Here is an 18,210-nt window from a genome sequence, read left to right on the forward strand (position 1 = left end):
GAAGAAGATTTTTAAAGATTTTTCCTATATATTTCTATGTAAAACTTTAATTCCCCATTGTGGCCCCGCCCTACCCCTGGGGGTCATGATTTGTACAATTTAGAATCTACACTACCCAAGGATGCTTCCACATAAGTTTCAGCTTTTCTGGCCCAGTTGTTCTTGAGAAGAAGATTTTCAAAGATTTTTCCTTTATATTTCTATGTAAAACTTTGATTCCCCATTGTGGCCCCGCCCTACCCCTGGGGGTCATGATTTGAACAATTTAGAATCTACACTACCCAAGGATGCTTCCACATAAGTTTCAGCTTTTCTGGCCCAGTGGTTCTTGAGAAGAAGATTTTCAAAGATTTTTCCTATATATTTCTATGTAAAAATTTGATTCCCCATTGTGGCCCCACCCTATCCCCGGGGGTCATGATTTGAACAATTTAGAATCTACACTACCCCAGGATGCTTTCATATAAGTTTCAGCTTTACTGGCCCAGTGGTTCTTGAGAAGAAGATTTTTTAATGACCCAACCCTATTTTTGTCTTTTCTTGAATATCTCCCCTTGCGAGGGGATATGTCCCTTCATTTTAACAATTTTAATTCCCCTTCACCCAAGGATGCTTTGTACCAAGTCTGGTCAAAATTGGCCCAGTGGTTCTTGAGAAGAAGTCGAAAATGTGAAAAGTTTACAGACGGACGGACGGACAGACAGACAGACGGACGACGGACAAAATGTGATCAGAAAAGCTCACTTGAGCCTTCGGCTCAGGTGAGCTAAAAATGAATTAAACTGATGACTTCCAAATGGTCACGGTTGATTGCAAGGCATAGAAAATGACAAAAAAATTAGATACTTTCTCTTTATATGAGGCCATATACTATGGTGGCATTGCCCCGTTAGTTTACAGTTATATTTCCAATACAACCTCAAGTTCTATCTCCATACATATAAGTATAATAGCTTAATCAGTTTATGCATTTAATTTAATTATTTACACAAGAACCTAAGAGATACAATTTTTTTCAATTTCAAGATGTGTATTTCTAAACTTGCATTCATATATCACAATCAAGTCTAGTAATTCAACAAAACAATTGATTTGAACATTTTTGGTCAAGTTACCCAGTCAATGTTGTTTAATGTCTATATCAAGCTTCTTCAGTTTACAACACAGGTTTATCTACATACAAGCTTATGCAGATGATGGATACTTCAAATGCATGTACACGTTTATAGAAAAAAAGATGGTGTTGCTGTTGTTCAATGTATACATCCAGCTACAACCATATAATATTTGCTGCAATTTTTTTAAAATAGAAAATCAAAAAGACAAGCTTAAGGTACATCTTTGAAAGTAAACCTTGAAGAATTACTTGAAGATGGGGAATAGTTTTTTTCCGTAAATATGCTCATTTTAACATCATACAAAATTGTAACTGCAATAAACAGATGGTAAAACAGCTTTTTAAACCAAACTAGTACTTGCAAGAATTACATGTGTAGATTCATAATACAGTTGTTTGGCCAGTTCCGAATAAGAAACCGATTCGGCTGAACTATAAATATACTAAACATTATTTCAAAATTTAAGTGTTTTGTCAAGGTAGTTCGATGACTTGTGGAATGAAATATTGTTTCATAAAAATTTATCCTGCCTTCAAATAAATTTATTTCGCAAGTCACCATAGGTGTCATTTTTACCAGTTACGAATAAGCCGACGAGTTCCGGATAGCCCAGAGATTCTTACTCAATTCAACCTTTAAATTAAAAAATATACGTCCCAGATGTTATCCATTGGCATGTCTAAGAAAAGTTAAATTAATTTCTTACCAATATATCATTTGTATTTCCAAAGGTTGAAGAGAAACTAGAGGTACTGTGGGCACTGAGCTCATTTTAAGTATACCCCACACCTACTTTATAATTATTTGAGACAAATTCCATGTTTTGCTCTGAGAGACCCGAAATAAGTGTCAGATCAAAAAGTAAAATAAAAGTTCAATATGTGACAATGTAATCAAGAATCTGTTAAAGTATCATTAAATCTTATTCAGTGGTATAGGAGGAATTGTGGATCAGAGATGGATAAACCTTTCAATTACAAAGAGTAGCGGTATCTATGTTTTTCTCAGGGAGCCCAAATTATGTGCCTGATCCAAAAATAAAATAGTTTTATTTTGGCACTGTTAAACAAAGATTCTGTGAAAGACTCATTAAATTCTGTAAAGCTTCATTAAACTTCATTCAGTGGTAGAAGAGAGGTAGCGGATAAGAAATGGATATCCTAGAGCATATCAGACAGACGGACGTACAGCTAGACGCACGGACGGACATAAAGACGGGTGGATGGACAAACATTCCTTTACTATATACACCCTTCTTCCTGTTTTACAAGCGGGGATATAATAAATAAGGCTTACAATGAAGAAAACAACGAAGAGTGAATTTATAAAAGTGTTTAAAATGGGTATCCGGAACTGGTAAAATAAGAAGACGAAAATATTTCGATATCTTCCAGTGTTCTAAATATTTATTATTGACAAGTTTTTAGTATATGTTAGAGTACATATCAAACTTACTTTTGATACCTTGAACGTGGTTTTATGTGAAAAATTTATAAATCTACAGAGGTTTTTCATCAGACTTGCGCGTCGCGGTGATTCACGTTTGTTGCGTTGTAAAAGTATGTCGACTGTTTCGAGTACGATAACGAAATCAAACCGAGGGTAAAAAAATCAAAACTTCGCATAATTCAAACGCTAATAAATAAGCCTTCTTACCATAGAAACAATTTATTTTTACACCGTTGAATTTATTAATTATCAGTCGTTACATTACTAATCATTCGGAACTGGCCAAAATCCGGAACTGGCCAAACGACTGTACAAAATGATGCACAAAGATTTAATCAAACATTTGAAAGCATTATTACTAGAAAAGAACAAATGACAACCATCATTAGTAACGCATCTCAGGCTACTATGTGGCAAGGCATATCTCCTCAGTATGATTGTCAAAATGACAACTCTAAATCAAACAATATCTTCCCCATCAGGTTGTACATGTAGTTTGTAAGATCACACTTGATTTCTTGTGTTGGAAGAATCTCTTAATATACCTTATCAAACCCAGCTAAAAATATATTTAAAAAAATGATTATATGAGTCATTATATTGTTGAATATGCATGGATAAGTGTGTACAAGACCCGAAAGGTTAAACCAGTTTTGATGTAAAAGAATACAAGTATTTTAGAGAACTTAATATTTGTGTGCATGCTATATATCAGATAAAAATTCCCCATGAAATAATACTTTTTAGACTAAGGTGGGTTTTCTTCTATGCATTAAAGGCAGCATTAAAACTAAGAAAAAATATTTCTATTTTTGTGTGTTTTATCCTTTGTATTGCAATATGCCCATATAATATATGCACTATCCTTTCTCATTAAAGGAGTTCTAAAACCATGCTCATAGTAAAGTACCGGTATTTCGGTGACAAATTGAGTTTTGTGGAGGAAGTATACTGTGGAATCATTTTTATTCGTGGGGGTCAATGTTCGTGGGTAGCCAAAAATTTCCTGGTTCGTGGGGACGTAATTTCGTTGGTAACAAGTTCCATTTCGATTTTTTCCCTCCAACATTAAAACAAAGAAGGATAACCCCGTCAATAATGCTTATTTAAGTTATCTCTCTTGTGAAAACAAAAATGTACCGGCGGCTTGCACCGACAAATTACAGCCGAATGATAGGAATGATAATTAGTAACATTAATTAATTAATTATAATTCAACCTGTGACATGAGAACTACGACAACAATGCCAAAATTGACCTAAAAACGTTTACCCTGAAATCAAATCATGCTAATTGGCTAATTAGCACCCACTCCAAAATCGCACTAAAAATTGACCTCATCGAAGGGGCATTTGAGCGTGTTGGACTATAATGTAAACACTACTTAAATTTAACAGTTGTATTTATCATTTTATTACTTATTGTATATAGTTCTCGATGTCTTTGATACTTAATATTTTTTTGTTTTAATGTTGGTTTCGTGTCAATAATTAACAACATGCAGATCGTCTTCTTTATGCAAGATCACTCGGACACAAGGGTAACAATTGTTTTACGATGTAAATAACTTTTAACAAATGATAAACCAAATGTTTGTATATACGTTCGTGGGGATTTAAATTCGTGGGTCAGGGTTACCCACGAAAGCCACGAACATTGGTCCCCCACGAACAATGATGATTCCACAGTATTTGGTTTTCAAATAAACATTTTACTTAGGAGGTAATTTCATGGAAAATTAATGCAGCAAAAAATAAAATCTGTAAAAAAAATATGATACATGCATTGAGAAACAAAAAACACATGAACTACATAAATCCATAGAAAGACAAAAATTAAATATTGTATCACAGGAAGTAATAGTTATAGAAATAAATAAAGGTTACAAACCAGCTCTCAACAAAAAGAAAAAAAAAACTGTACTCAAACATACATGTATCTTTAGTTGAATAAATGTTCAATATATTACTCTGATATGCAGTGAGTCAAAGCTGAGAACAAAATTATCATAACAGCAGAGAACTAAATAAAAGATGGAAAACTTTCAAAAGTTCCTAATTATAAAGAGCAATAACATTGCAAATGAACTTTGAATACATTTTATGTATTATTTGTCAATAAATCTCAACATCTTTGACTATAGACAACATTTGTTCTGAATGAAAATACAGGGCATCCAAATGAGAAAAGTTTTAGAATCACACTCAGCTTTCCAATGCATCCAACACTTTAATAATTTGTTGTTTGATAACTTTAGTTGCCTCTGGTGCTTGTGGCATTAGAAATCGGTCAATGTCTGTTACTTGAATAACCTCTCCATCCACAGAGCCATACTTGAATGTGATAAAGTCTGGGTGTTTTCTTTTGGATGTAATTTTTACCACACTTCCTAAAGCCCGCCTTGCCTGAATATGTGCCATATTTTTTCTGTTGGGGATCTCTCGAAGTACATATAAATGAGTGTCTGTCACCAACACATAACTATAAAATATTTGAAAATACATGTAAATATCACTTCAAATGTCAAATGACTATTGGTTATTTTGATCGATTGCGTTTGCTTTAAAGCCAGCCCCTTAATATCCATTTTGTCCATGGAAACAAAATGAACCGTGGGGTGAATTTTGTAAGACATGCTTGTATGTATTTTGATAATTTATTTCTTATAAGTGGAAGGATCTGACTTGCTTATGAAATCTTTCACCTACCTTGGAAACATGTATCCATTACCGATGACCTCTTGACATTTACAAGAGTATCTGACATCAGGCTTCTTTAGCCAAACTTCCACATTTACAACTTCTTTTCTTTCACCATCATCAGAGTTCCCAGCTTGATCATCACCTAGCAATAAAAAAAAAATCAATTTGAGAAGGGAAACCCCTTTACAATAAAGTATTAAATCGTCGGCAAGATTTGAATAGGATAAGTTTTTTTTTCAAAGTTGATACATTTTTTACATGCATCTGTCATCACTTTTATAACCGAGAAAACATATTTCATAATCATCTGTCTTTAAAAGTTAATTTCACATCTTCTACAAAAGTGAAGGAGTTTATATCTTAATGCCATGACAAAAGATTTCCTGCTACAATTTATCTTACCATCATCATCATCACCAATAGAAAAGACATTGGCCATGTTTCTGTATCTCTTGCCCACACGGTCTGTATTGCTGACATGCCTGTCCAAAAATAAAACTTCTCCATCATACACAAATAAAAACATTAAATTCCATAACATTAAAATTCTGTTTCATAAAGAGAGGATTCCATAATGTTTTCAAGGGAGGTAACTCAGAAAATAAACAATGAACTTGCACACCCACAGAATAGCTTACCTTTCCTGCATTTGATGCTCATTTTTAATGTAATCCGTTAGCTTTTGTTTCATCACAGCTGACTTGCTCTTCACTGTAGATGTTAATTTTCCAAAGAATGATTCACCATTTTCCTCACCCTAACAAATAATAAAACATAGTTAGAATTTTAAAAAAATTAACATATGAATTAAACTGATTAATATCTGAGTATAGTATGACAAAATAGAAACTAGGGATGGCAATTTGTAACCGGTTAACCAATTACTCGGTCAGAACGATGGCAATCGTTTAGAAAATCTGTAATTTGTAAGTCGGAAAAAATAGAATTTATGTTAATTTGAATGCAAATTAAAATTCATTTACGAAAAAAGAAATCACTGCTTAAATGTTTATAATTCAGCATTTTCACACATCCAAGCTGACTTAGATGTAAATATGGTTCTCCGGATTGGGACTGTGAGGTAATTGGTCAGTTTGTGTTTGAAGTATTACCGAGTAATTACTGTTAAAACATCATGTCGTTACCCCAACTGTCCGGTAATTCTTTAACGATAACCATCATTAAGCACTGCGATTTGAAAGTTTGTCTCTTGTAGATATCCACTGAATAAATAACTAAACAAACATTGTAAATTAAATTATGTATGTATATGACTTAATGAATGTCTGTATATGACTTTACACTATTTTAATCTTCTTGTGTACATGAATAGAGCTACTTAAGAAAAAAATATATCAAGATTTTGATACATTTAACCGGTTAATCAGTCAGAACGTCTTGCAGTTAACCGATTAGCAATTCTGTATTCGATTGCCATCCCTAATAGAAAGGTTTACGAAGTAATCCATTTTCTGTTTACATTCTATTTGACTGTTAAATAATAATGAAAGGATATCTTTTAAAATGGTATGATGGATCATCACAACAACAATTATGCATATTTACTTTTCCATTTCTATGAAAATCTTCCCCATTCTCCATATCGCTTGAGCTGTTGCATGCCTCTGGGTTACACACAATACAGTGTTTTGGATTATGACTTGTTAGTCCCTCTGATAATCTGTCCTTTAAAATTTCATGTAAACCTGGACAAAAAGGAAAAATTTACATTATCAAGAATACTGTATACAGAACATTGTCACCCCCATTTTATTTTGGCCCCTTTTCGCCTTACCCTCATTTGGGCAAATTTTAAGTTGGGCGAATTCAAAAAATATAGTATAATTTCTTTATTCAAAATTATGACTGAGCGAATTTAAAATGGGGCAAAATTGTTTGCAAGAGTGAAAGGGCAAAAATAACCCTGTATATAGTAAATTCAATATGCCATTACTCATAATATTTCAAGAGAGTTATAATTTTGCAAGAGTATTGTACATACATGTATTTGTAAAAAACAAATTCCTTAATTTTTAAATTTCCAAATCTGCTTACTGAATACATCAGAAACTTTGCATAAACATTGATAATTCTTTCACGATGTGGACAATAAACATATTTGTTTCCATACTTTGATAGCCTCCCTTGGCGAAACTGACATATTGATAGTGTTTCTGTAGGAAGTTGGCGATGACCATATGGACATACTGATCTTCCTCCTCCCGCCCACTGCCGATAAAACAAAGGTGTTCTCCTCCAGCTACTGAACCTAGAAAATCCAGATGTTAATTTAAAATGAGCTTATAGCAGCATAAGTACTCATCTTCAGGTACAAATTGTTCTTTTTAAAATACCTAGCTTTTAATAAAGAAAAAAGATATACATAGTCCAAGAAAGTAATCGGAACAGTGTTACGAAAGATACACTCTGGATTATGAAAATTTGAAAGGAACTACAGGCTAATTCAACACAATCATTTTTAAAGACATTTGCACTTGAAAACACAATAATACTGTATCCAATTATTCATTGTCAATTTTACCACATATAGAAATAAATAATCTTTTCAAATACAAGTACTCTATACACTTATATAAAGATTAATTCTAAATAAAATATTTTTATCCCATGATTTGGAGTTCACAATATTTTATTCAATTTACGATTACATTTTTAATTCTACTTTAAATTCTGTTTAAATCAGTGTTTATTTGATGATTTCATTCTGTTCCAAAGCAGCAAAATAGGCAGCATATGATAATCACTTTGTAGTGTTTATCCAAGACAAAAGTAGAAGTGACTGACCTGAGGATATTGACTGTTGTTGTGCTGCTAACAAAGCCTGTACAGCAGTACTGAACTCTCTGGGATTCTGTAACATCTACAAAGCAACAACTTATTATTCAGTGACATCTCAAATCACTTAACATTGCTTGATTCTGCCACTAGGAATATACTGGAATTGCATTAATGCATCATGAAAAATAATTTTTCATGAAAATTCAATAAACCCTAATTTTTTTCCCAAAGTAGTCACATTACTACAGGAAATACATCTGTAATGTTTTAGAAACTTACCAGATTTGCGTCTAGATGGAACGCTGTACGTAGATGTCCACTGTTGTACTGGTCAGCTGGTCGACAGTCCACCACAAAGTACCGCACACCATCACCCTGTCAACAAGAAAGGGATTCATAATACAGTACATGTGCATGTAATTAACTGGTACACTACATACATGTATATGATTACTTTATCTGTTCCATTTTCAGTTGTCTATTTGGATCACAGCAATATCTAAAAACAACATTCTCTTAGGTTTACTTTATTTTACACATTTTCATTCATATTGATCATTAGGTTACTAAGTTCTAATCTAGGTGTAGCCATATTCAAACAATATTACTCACTCCTGCTTGGCTGTTGTTCTGAAGAAGTTCTGACACAGAAACCGGTAAACATAATGCCTGTGAAACTAGTAGATCCTCCTCCTTTCCTCCTGGGATCATACTGTTACCAAATAATGGACTCTGGTAATCCTACAGAAAACAGGCATAACCTTGTTTCTTAAAAATTGATTCAGTAGAGAACTAAACTAATTCTCTCATATTTACTGTAGCATTAATGATGGTAAAGTTTTAAGAGTCCTTACAAATGCTCTATGGTTTTAATGTGTTTATATTTCATACCCTTCTGAAAGACTGTGGGGTTTTGGTGGCATAGTACTGTGCTAAGGCACAGAAATCCTCAATGTCCTCTGCCTCTAGACCTGAGGGGAAGGATGTCAGCATTTCTGAATTAAAAAAAATCAAAGTCAATGAGATTACCCCAAGGAAAGATATATATTATGAACTTTTATAGAAACTTTATTCCTCTTTTACACTTAAAAGTTTTAAAGTACCTGTAATTTGCTGCTTTGAATCCAATTCTCCTGCCAAAATTTGATCTCTGAAATGAAAATGTCAAGAAAAGTTAAACCTCCTTAACCGATGCAATGGGACCAAAGAAAAACTTCAAGATATCTTGGAATATGGAATATTGATGATAAGATACTTAAAGAAAGTGTTAGTCTAGTTGTAAAGAGACTTTAGAACAAAGGTTTATTTAATTGGATACTGTTCTTATTAGACAGTTTAATAGTGAGCTGTATTTTTGCCAAAAAATTCTCTCTCTGTTTTAAATTTCATTACTCCTAACTTTATATCAAGTTTTATCAGGGTATAAAAGTCATATAAGGCCATCCTTAAAAAAATTATTTTTTGCGGTAACGCGCCTCATCATTTTAGGTGTGAGTAGGTAGGTAGGCTTTTTTTTTTTTTTTTTTTTTTTTTTTGAGACAAAATGTCAGAAATAAATTTCGATGATATAGAGGTATTAACTATGTCTCAATTTTCACCTTACTTATCAAACAGGAAAATTAAAGCATTCTAAATGAATTCAATCTTTTATTGCTCAAATATCAGAACACATCAGTTCTTTTTAGGCAAACTTTTTCTAAGAAAGTGACTCTCATCAGCCACGTACCTCAAATAACTGACTCCACACTAATCTAGTGTTTCGGGGGTGTGATATTTACGAGGTTTAAGATTTTGATAGTTTATTAATTAGCTGCAAATCCGCAATCATCCCATGTGGAATTTTGTCTGCCACCAATTTTGTGGCGATCTCGTAAACATCATACCATGTATCTGTAAGGTGGAACTGACGCACAATATTTTTTTTTTGCCTAGTAATTAAGATGATTTTCCTTTAAAATTTACTGTAACTGACAGAACTATTACTATAGAGTCAATATTTCCCGCAACCTTCTCGGACGCCATCTCTAAATTTGTAGATCACAAAGACGTTTTAATAGTACTGGGGGGAAAGATAAAGCGTCGGTGTAACTGAGACGTAAAAAAAAAAATATCAATCAGATAAAAACGGAAAATGGATACGTAAAAAAAAAAAAAGATTTTTGAACCGATAAAAAAAATCCAGTCGGGTGGATTTTGGTGAGTCGGTCGCGTTACCGCAAAAAAACAATTTTTTAAGGATGGCCTAAATGTTCTATATTTTGTACCAACCTTGCATTAACCAAGATGACAAGAGCCATAAAAAATGTCAGAAATTGGTCTCCATGTTGGAAGTATACATCCCACATCACCTGTATGACTTGAAGATCACAAGGAGCAGCAAACAGACTTCTGAACTGTGAAGAGAAATCAGGCATCCTCAAAGATAACAATCAAAATTCAACTCTCTATGTTCACACATAAATTTTATTTCCAAATTAGTAAATAACTTGTATATCATCAGCAATCTATATATTTGCATGTGTACAAGTTAAGGTCAGATGACATGTTCCTCAAATAAATGTTTTGTATCTCTTGGTATTATATAAAAATTATTCATATTTGTCATTCTCTATTGATTTCTACATTGTTTTAAAAATGTTTTTAATAATAAGTACACCAAAAATTGTGTTATAGGCCATTTAGAAGATTACCCATAAGGGTTATATAAGAAATATGACCCTATGGTATCTTGGCCAAATGCCTGGTAAGGTATCCTGATTTTTTGTGAGGAAACTTGTCTAATTACCTTTACTTCAATGACAAATTCTTAGGAAAAATTATATATTTTTGAGGAACGTGTCGTCTGACCTTAAATAGTACATGTATATGTACAATCAATTGATGATTGCTTTAAAAAGGTTAAGCAGCCATCACTACCCCAATACATAACCAGAATAAGGCATAATTAAAATACTACTTTCACCTCTTCTCTTTTATTTCCCAAAATAGTATTGCCTATTGTCAGTATCAGTAAAGTCAATCTATGACATATACAGGCTGACACATTTTAGTCCTCCCCAAAAATGTCCTAAGAAACAGTACAAAATCTATATATATGTATGTACATAAGTGATGTTAGTTTCTATTTGATAAATCTACCTCAAAAATCACATGTATCAGGTTCAATCTTATATTAAGTAATAATTATCAAACTTAAAGCTGTTAAAACACAAGGACTGTTTTAAGGACGGAAAAGGAGGTGATTGCTTGTTAGTTTAATATTTTTAAATTTGAAAGCTTGATATCCCTGCTGAAGCATACCCATGAATGGCAGTAAAGATCTGGCATGATCTTCTTTGTGTCCAGAAATGAGCTCAACTCAGGGTCATGGTACTGTAGGAGCAAGCGAAACAAATGGAATGGTTTTCCTCCTTTGACACAATCCCTGAAAATTTGAATATGAAATTAATGTCACTCCATTGATAAAATCTTTATTTAGTATACTTCTACCCACATTTCTCATGGTGAGTACTGAGTAAGGAGGTAATAAACCAAAATATATTACAATCATATTAACCTGACAGGATACATGCATAACAAAATAGAACATTCACGTGATACTCTAGGAATCATGTGCAATAGGACACATTAGAATTGTCAGGGATAACATTGTGTGTACTGTAAGAGTGGTCCTCAGAAAAACTGAGGTATGGATAATACTTAATTTTTTTCTCATTTGTGTAAAGTGCCTAAAATTTGAAAATTCATTTTGCATCAAAAATGTTAAATTAATGTACCTAGGAATAAACTTGTTGATGATGGAATAGAAACAGTTATAGAGCTGGGATCTGGTTAATTTAAGTGCCAGCAAGGGTTGTATGACTTCTAGCCATCCATTGTCTGATGTATATTTCTCATTTCTGGATTTCGAAAAGAATGTAATGATGGATTCTAAATCACTGACAACTGAAACTTTGTCTTCTTCCTCATTTCCAAGTTTGTCTGGAAGAAAAGAATTGGAAAATGTATTTAAAATTAAGACTCGTACTTTAATATCCATTCAAAATTGTGTCTTTAATCAAAAGCAACATCAATGAAAAGTGCTATAATATGTGGGCATAAATTTATTACAAATTATATTTCAATGCCTAGCCAAAAATTAATGGGGGATATGCCTTTTAAAAGTAATGCTCAGCAATATGAGAACTTAAGCTGGTGTGCTGAGGATTGGAATCTAAAGATACCAGATACAGAGACATCATACCAACTAGAGCTTTGCAATCTTCTCTAACTATTCCCTGTTCATCAAGATCATACAATCCATCAAATGAACTCAAAGCATCCCCTTTACTCTGCACATTAAGACAAATCTAAAAATGAAAAAGTTTGAAAATGATCAAAGAGTATTTTCAAGCCACAGTTTGACAAATAAATATGTTAAACTTAATAGAAAACAATGAAATCTATTTAAAAAAGAAAAACATATTTGAAATGTGTATGGCACATATGGTACATATCAGATTTGACATAAACAATAGGGAAAGAAAAGGTCAGACAAAAGTTAATACCTGCCAAACCTCTGGTCTCAAATGATCTGGAACAGGTCTACATTTACATATGTTCTTGAGAGTTCCAAAATCACAACTTTCAACAAGTGCCGTTTCCAAATCAGTTATCCTGCAAAAATATTAAATGTATAAATCAACATGATCAAAGTGCAAAAATACTTGACAATGAAAAAAAATCAATGTGGTGGGTTTTGATAATTAATATTTATACATGTTTAGGAGCTCATAACACTGTTCTTTGAAAATGTATGATATTTAGTTACCACACAAACTGATATTTAACAAGAGATGTTTGTAAAATACTTATGCCCCCCCCCCCCAAATTATTTGAATTTTTCTCTAAGTCCAAGGGGCATAACCCTGTCCAAAATGGCTCGAACGTACCCAAAACAGAACTTGTCCTAGATATTCTGATGATAAATCCACAGGTACTTGTGGACAGGACCCCCCCCCCCCCCCCACCTTCCGATATTCAACCCCGGGGCTTATTTGACATTTTTTTTCACAATTTATATTTATAATTCTTGTTGCAAACATGTTGAATAAGTGTAATAAATAATTTATTACACTTATTCAACATGTTTGCAACAGGAATAAATCATCAAAACCCCAAAATAATCGCTCCACAAAAAAATACCCCACTATACATTATAAGAGAGAAAAGTAAGCAACTCCGGTTTGTTTATGTTGTACCCCCACTGGTCTTTCTGGGTTTAAAAACATTTTTTTTTTTCATTTTCACCTAAAATGTCTGTCCACACTGTCTCTACATATATTTCTGTCTCAGTCCATGCTATTGAATTGACTCTGCATCTCATAAGAATCCCACAATTTCTCCTTCAACAGCATTCCAGTCAGATAATAGCCCCAAAACTTTTAGAACTTTGAATAAAATGTCTCACAAGGAGACGTAACAGGTGAGTGATTTTTAGCATGTTTAGATGCATTGTATTTAAAAAAGTTCAAAGTTGAATATCACTTCACCTAAATGCGACTTTTTGTACATGCTGAAAAATAACACACTTGAGAAAAAAGTGTGATAAAATAGCTTAATCAAACTACTCTGGATAGCTTTATAAAGCTATATAGCTAAATCAAGAGATTGTGCTGGACCTGTTTTTGTCTTCATGCAGATTCAAGAATATTTTGTGATCATTACAGATCCTCGTTTCATTGATTAAGCTATTTACTACCAATACTAGCGTAATCTATGAAACAATGCAATCTATTTTTTTTATTCTGTTTGTCACACTTTTCTTTTAATTGATTTTAATACCTGCTAGTCACATGATCAAAATATCAAGTGAAAAACTTGCATTAAAGTGAATGTTGAGTTTTCTGTTGTTCAATTTCGAATAATTTCAATTATAGCTTATTGGGATAAGAAGAAACATTGTTTTTTAATAAATTTTATAAATTTTTTACTCAAAATTTTATCAAAAATCTTGATTTTAATGTTTTACCAGCTTGTGTCATCTATTCCGTCGGCCATGTTTATGACGTGTAGTCGTAAACTGAAATGTTAGATGTCGTAAAATTATTCATACATCTAATTTACACTCTGGAAAATAATGTAAAGTGTATTCTAAAATTCTTTTGCGTTATATCAAAGATCATACATTATACAATCTTACATTCCATAATATTTTACCCCATTTCCAAATGACCGTATAACGGAAACGAGGAACATAAAAAGTGAGAATGAGGTATTGAACCAGGAAGCTGCCCCAGCAAAATGGCGATGGGACCTAAGGATCGCAATCGAAACGCCCAGAGTAAAAATTTTGGGGGAATGATTGGATCTATTCTTCAGGGAGTCTTAGCAACACCTAAACTTGTTGTTGATAAAAAGACCATCGAAAAATCATGGAAATTAATGGACAAAGTTGTGAAATTGTGTCAACATCCAAGAATGAATTTGAGAAACAGTCCTCCTTTTATTTTGGATCTACTGCCAGACACTTACCAACATCTCCGTTTAATTTACAATAAACATGACGATAAATTAAATACTTTGAATGAAAATGACTACTTCCGGGTGTTTATAGAGAATCTTATGAATAAGTGTAAAGCCACAATAAAACTTTTCAAAGAAGGCAAGGAAAAAATGTTCGACGAAAATTCTCACTACAGACGAAATTTAACTAAGTTATCTCTAGTGTTTTCTCACATGCTTGCAGAGCTTAAAGCAATATATCCAAATGGACAGTTTGCAGGTGATAATTTTCGCATAACAAAAAGTGATGCAGCAGAGTGGTGGAGAAAGTCATTTGGGGATCGGTAAGCGAGAGAAGTTCATAGTTGCACGTGTTTACAGGGGATTCTTCCGATATGTTTGGATAATTTTTGGGTGTAGCTTCCCTTAGTTGCAGTAATAAATGCCAGAAGACCACTGTATCCTGTATCCACAGTTGTCTTTTTAAACTTTTTACATACATCAGTCAGATGGTTCATTCACCGACCCCCATGTAGTTCAATATTTTTTAGTGTAGCAGACCCATCTAGAGTTTGGGAAAGGGAGGAGGGCAGGGGCTGGTTCAAATTCTTTTCAGGCCCCATGGATTATTTCCCTTCAATTAGGTGTCATGCCCTAATGGTGGAAGATGATGTTATGGACATGATCGTCATTGCTCTCTACATGCAGCATTACATGCAGCTTTGTTATTATTCCCTCACAACAGAGTTGGAGGGGATAGAGTAATGCAATGGTTTGTGTATGTTACGTCCTGAGCAAAACTTAAGTGACGTAATTTGCATCGGGATAGATGTCAAATGTTGTCTGAATTTATAGATATGCTCTTTGCAATGGGATGCTCTGCTTTGTGGTGCCCTTTTTATGTGTTTTCTTTTCTTTGTATTTTACAGAATGATTTTTACTCTAATAGCTCATGAGCCCCATTCACCCATTTACATCTGCTCATTTACTATTACAGAAGTATATTTACATGTGTATGATGTATGCAAAATATACTCTTTGTCATGTGTAAATGTAATGATTTTTACTCTAATAGCTCATGAGCCCCATTCACCCATTTACATCTGCTCATTTACTATTACAGAAGTATATTTACATGTGCCTGATGCAGTCTTCACAACAATTCTTATTCAGCACATGCCCTTCGGGCATGTATACCGATAATTTTAACCCAGCCCATTGAAATTTGTACATGCCCTACTCAAAATTCATTCATATAGCAGATATGATTGTGCATCAAAAACATAAGGTTTTTTTATTAGCTATAACTATTAACTAAGGACAGTGTTTCTGTTTTTAAATTCTCTAGATCTTAAGATTAAATTGTTTTCAGAGTTTTGAATCAACCATGACATGCCTGTCTGCCATTTTTCTTTTGCGATTTTGTTCACATGCTAGTGGTTTGTTGGCCGGTTTAGCTGAACAGAATTTATATATAGCAAGTTTACACGAATAACTGGGGTATGGCAGAAGAAATGGCAAATAAACATTGCGAGTCGAAAGAAAAATCAACACATGCCCTTCGGGCATGTAATTTGAGAATTTTAAAATGCCCGCTGGCAAATTTACCAGGTCCCGGGCATGGGGCACCCAGGTTATTTCGAAGACTGCTGATGTATGCAAAATATACTCTTTGTGTAAATGTAATATTTGCAATGCATTAAGACATTCTTAAACAAATACTTTTATCTTTATATCACACATGTTACATATTAAAGTTTATGCTTGAAACACAAGTTTAAATAGTGGCAGACTTAATTTAATCAAAAACTTTTGCTACATATCACCTGAATTTGTCCCCCTTTTTTTATCAGGATGAGGAAGAAATTCAAACAAGTTTGATTAGATACAGCATGAAATTTTTAGATTAAATAGATTTAAGTTGGTGCCTGTCTCTTTACTTTTTTCCCTGTTAATTTTCCCAACATCTCTACCAGGCATTACATTTCCACTTAGCAAGGTTGTTTTACCTGCACACATTTTTTTTAATCATATTAAATCAATTTTAGCATGTACAGATGTATATTATGTATTATTTAAATAATGCATTATCAATTTTTTTTAAGACAGAGATGTTTGTATTCGATACTGGATAGTGAACTTTGTCAATTGTGCTAGCTTTATATTTTACATATGAAGAGTATGTAGAAATTTTCAGTGCCTGTATGACTACATGAGTATATTGATAGGATAGAAGAATACAAATTTATTAGTGAAGTACTGTAGAGTGTGCATCATACTCTATATAATTGTGAGATCTTGATGTGAATTAAAGTTGCTGTTCAAGGTCCTTTCATCATCAACAGCATCTTAGTTTTCCTAATTCTGCTTTAGGACACTGCATGATCATCACATAAAGACAAAAAATATACAAGCTAATTCAAATTCAGAGAATCTATGTCCCCTGTTTTATAAGGAAAAAAGAAAAACATATGTGTGGTTTAACTTTTCAGTCTAATTTATGAACTTTTTTTTTGATATAGAAAACAGGACATTGCATGTTCATAATCTTGATAATGTACAAAGTTCAATTAAAAGATAATTTTTTTAAGTCTGTGAAGTCTATCAAGAATTTTATAGTTGGTATAAACTGTAATAATCAAGATTCAGTAGATTATTGAAAGGTCATTGTAAACCCCTGAGTTTGTAACCATCGGTGCTCATGATGAACACAATGTTCACACCATTCTATCATAAATAATATATATGTAGGTCAGGGCACACTTATAAATTATATGAAGTAAACAAGATTATGTCTAAAAAACAAGGAAGTTGTCTCAATGTCATGTGTATCCTGGTATATATACATGTGTTGATAATGCTTTCTGCATGGTATAAAATAAGTAACAAAGCCGTATTTTCCAAGAAATATTGATCTGGAAGAAAAGAAATATTCAGATGCATGTACTTGTATACCAGTATAGTACTAGTTTGTCCATATGTTAGCTCAAAAATTTCTTCTGAGGTAGTGTGGTCTATATAACTCTTGTCTTGATTCTAACCTACAGAAATGCACTGTATTTGTATTGACTAATGTTACAGACATTTTTCTTTTATCATTTAAAATTTAATTACACATAATATGATTAATATTTTTACATCAAACATTTGTTTTTTGGTGGGGATCTAAGTTTCCAAATGCTTGTTCACCCTTTGAAATTGCCAATACATGAACTTGACTAGCGCATAACCATGATAAGGCCGAAAGAAAAAATACTCTCGTTTCCTGTCCCCTGACCCCAAAAAATGGGTAGGTAGTAGGGATGGGTATCGCCCAAAATTTCGTATTGCGATATATCACGATTTTTTCCAACAATATCACTATAATATCATGATATTTTTAAAAGCAGTTTTTACAATGATTTTATACGAAAAGTCATAATTTTTCTAAAAAATATGCTAGAAAAAACAAAATTTTACTTTCTTGAAATTTTTATGTATATAAAATGAATATGTTTGGACGGTAAGATATGCCGTTCTTTTCACTTTTTACAACATTTTTTATACTTTCTGTAATTGTAATTTGAAAGATTGAACAAATAAATGAATAATTACTGGACTTTATAATATGTACCTAAAGACCGGTATTTAGGTCTCCGTATCACGATACGTATCACGCA

General features: G+C 32.9%; 2 protein-coding genes across 7 annotated transcripts in view; one reads left to right on the forward strand and one right to left on the reverse strand.

Annotated features, from left to right (window-relative positions):
• Positions 1-4,261: 4,261 nt before the first annotated feature.
• Positions 4,262-14,305, reverse strand: LOC134256060 (TBC1 domain family member 23-like). 2 transcript variants are annotated; one of them, XM_062738653.1, is made up of 18 exons: positions 14,250-14,305; positions 14,079-14,129; positions 12,616-12,724; positions 12,312-12,417; positions 11,845-12,049; positions 11,369-11,492; positions 10,337-10,461; positions 9,172-9,218; positions 8,960-9,063; positions 8,681-8,809; positions 8,348-8,443; positions 8,075-8,150; positions 7,401-7,538; positions 6,836-6,975; positions 5,908-6,026; positions 5,672-5,751; positions 5,276-5,411; positions 4,262-5,048 (listed from the first exon to the last, which is right to left on the reverse strand). In XM_062738653.1, exons 1-18 carry the CDS (start codon positions 14,303-14,305, stop codon positions 4,772-4,774), a joined length of 2,118 nt encoding a protein of 705 aa, XP_062594637.1. In that variant the 3' UTR covers positions 4,262-4,771. The 2 variants fall into 2 exon arrangements, with proteins under 2 accessions (XP_062594637.1, XP_062594638.1); XM_062738654.1 differs by having other exon boundaries at positions 14,235-14,251.
• Positions 14,306-14,350: 45 nt separating this feature from the next.
• Positions 14,351-18,210, forward strand: part of LOC134256059 (E3 ubiquitin-protein ligase CBL-B-like) — a 33,249-nt gene continuing 29,389 nt past the window's right edge. For all 5 annotated transcript variants that reach the window (XM_062738648.1, XM_062738650.1, XM_062738649.1 and 2 more), the window contains exon 1: positions 14,351-14,895. In XM_062738648.1, coding sequence (XP_062594632.1) covers positions 14,351-14,895 — 545 coding nt within the window. The remainder of the gene's footprint in view (positions 14,896-18,210) is intronic.

Source organism: Saccostrea cucullata, unplaced genomic scaffold (genome assembly GCF_032062105.1).
Source record: "Saccostrea cucullata isolate Sc308-1 unplaced genomic scaffold, CSIRO_AGI_Scuc_v1 ctg141, whole genome shotgun sequence".
Taxonomy (NCBI): domain Eukaryota; kingdom Metazoa; phylum Mollusca; class Bivalvia; order Ostreida; family Ostreidae; genus Saccostrea; species Saccostrea cuccullata.

What these genes read in the sequence shown, in the direction of transcription:
- LOC134256060 (XM_062738653.1), bottom strand. Translation starts at nt 14,305, where the DNA reads ATGTTCCTCGTTTCCGTTATACGGTCATTTGGAAATGGGGTAAAATAT. An exon ending in GTCATCTTGGTTAATGCAAG is followed by an intron (nt 9,219 to 10,336) that starts GTTGGTACAAAA and finishes TTTTCATTTCAG; the next exon opens with AGATCAAATTTTGGCAGGAG. An exon ending in AGAACAACAGCCAAGCAGGA is followed by an intron (nt 8,444 to 8,680) that starts GTGAGTAATATT and finishes TCTTGTTGACAG; the next exon opens with GGTGATGGTGTGCGGTACTT.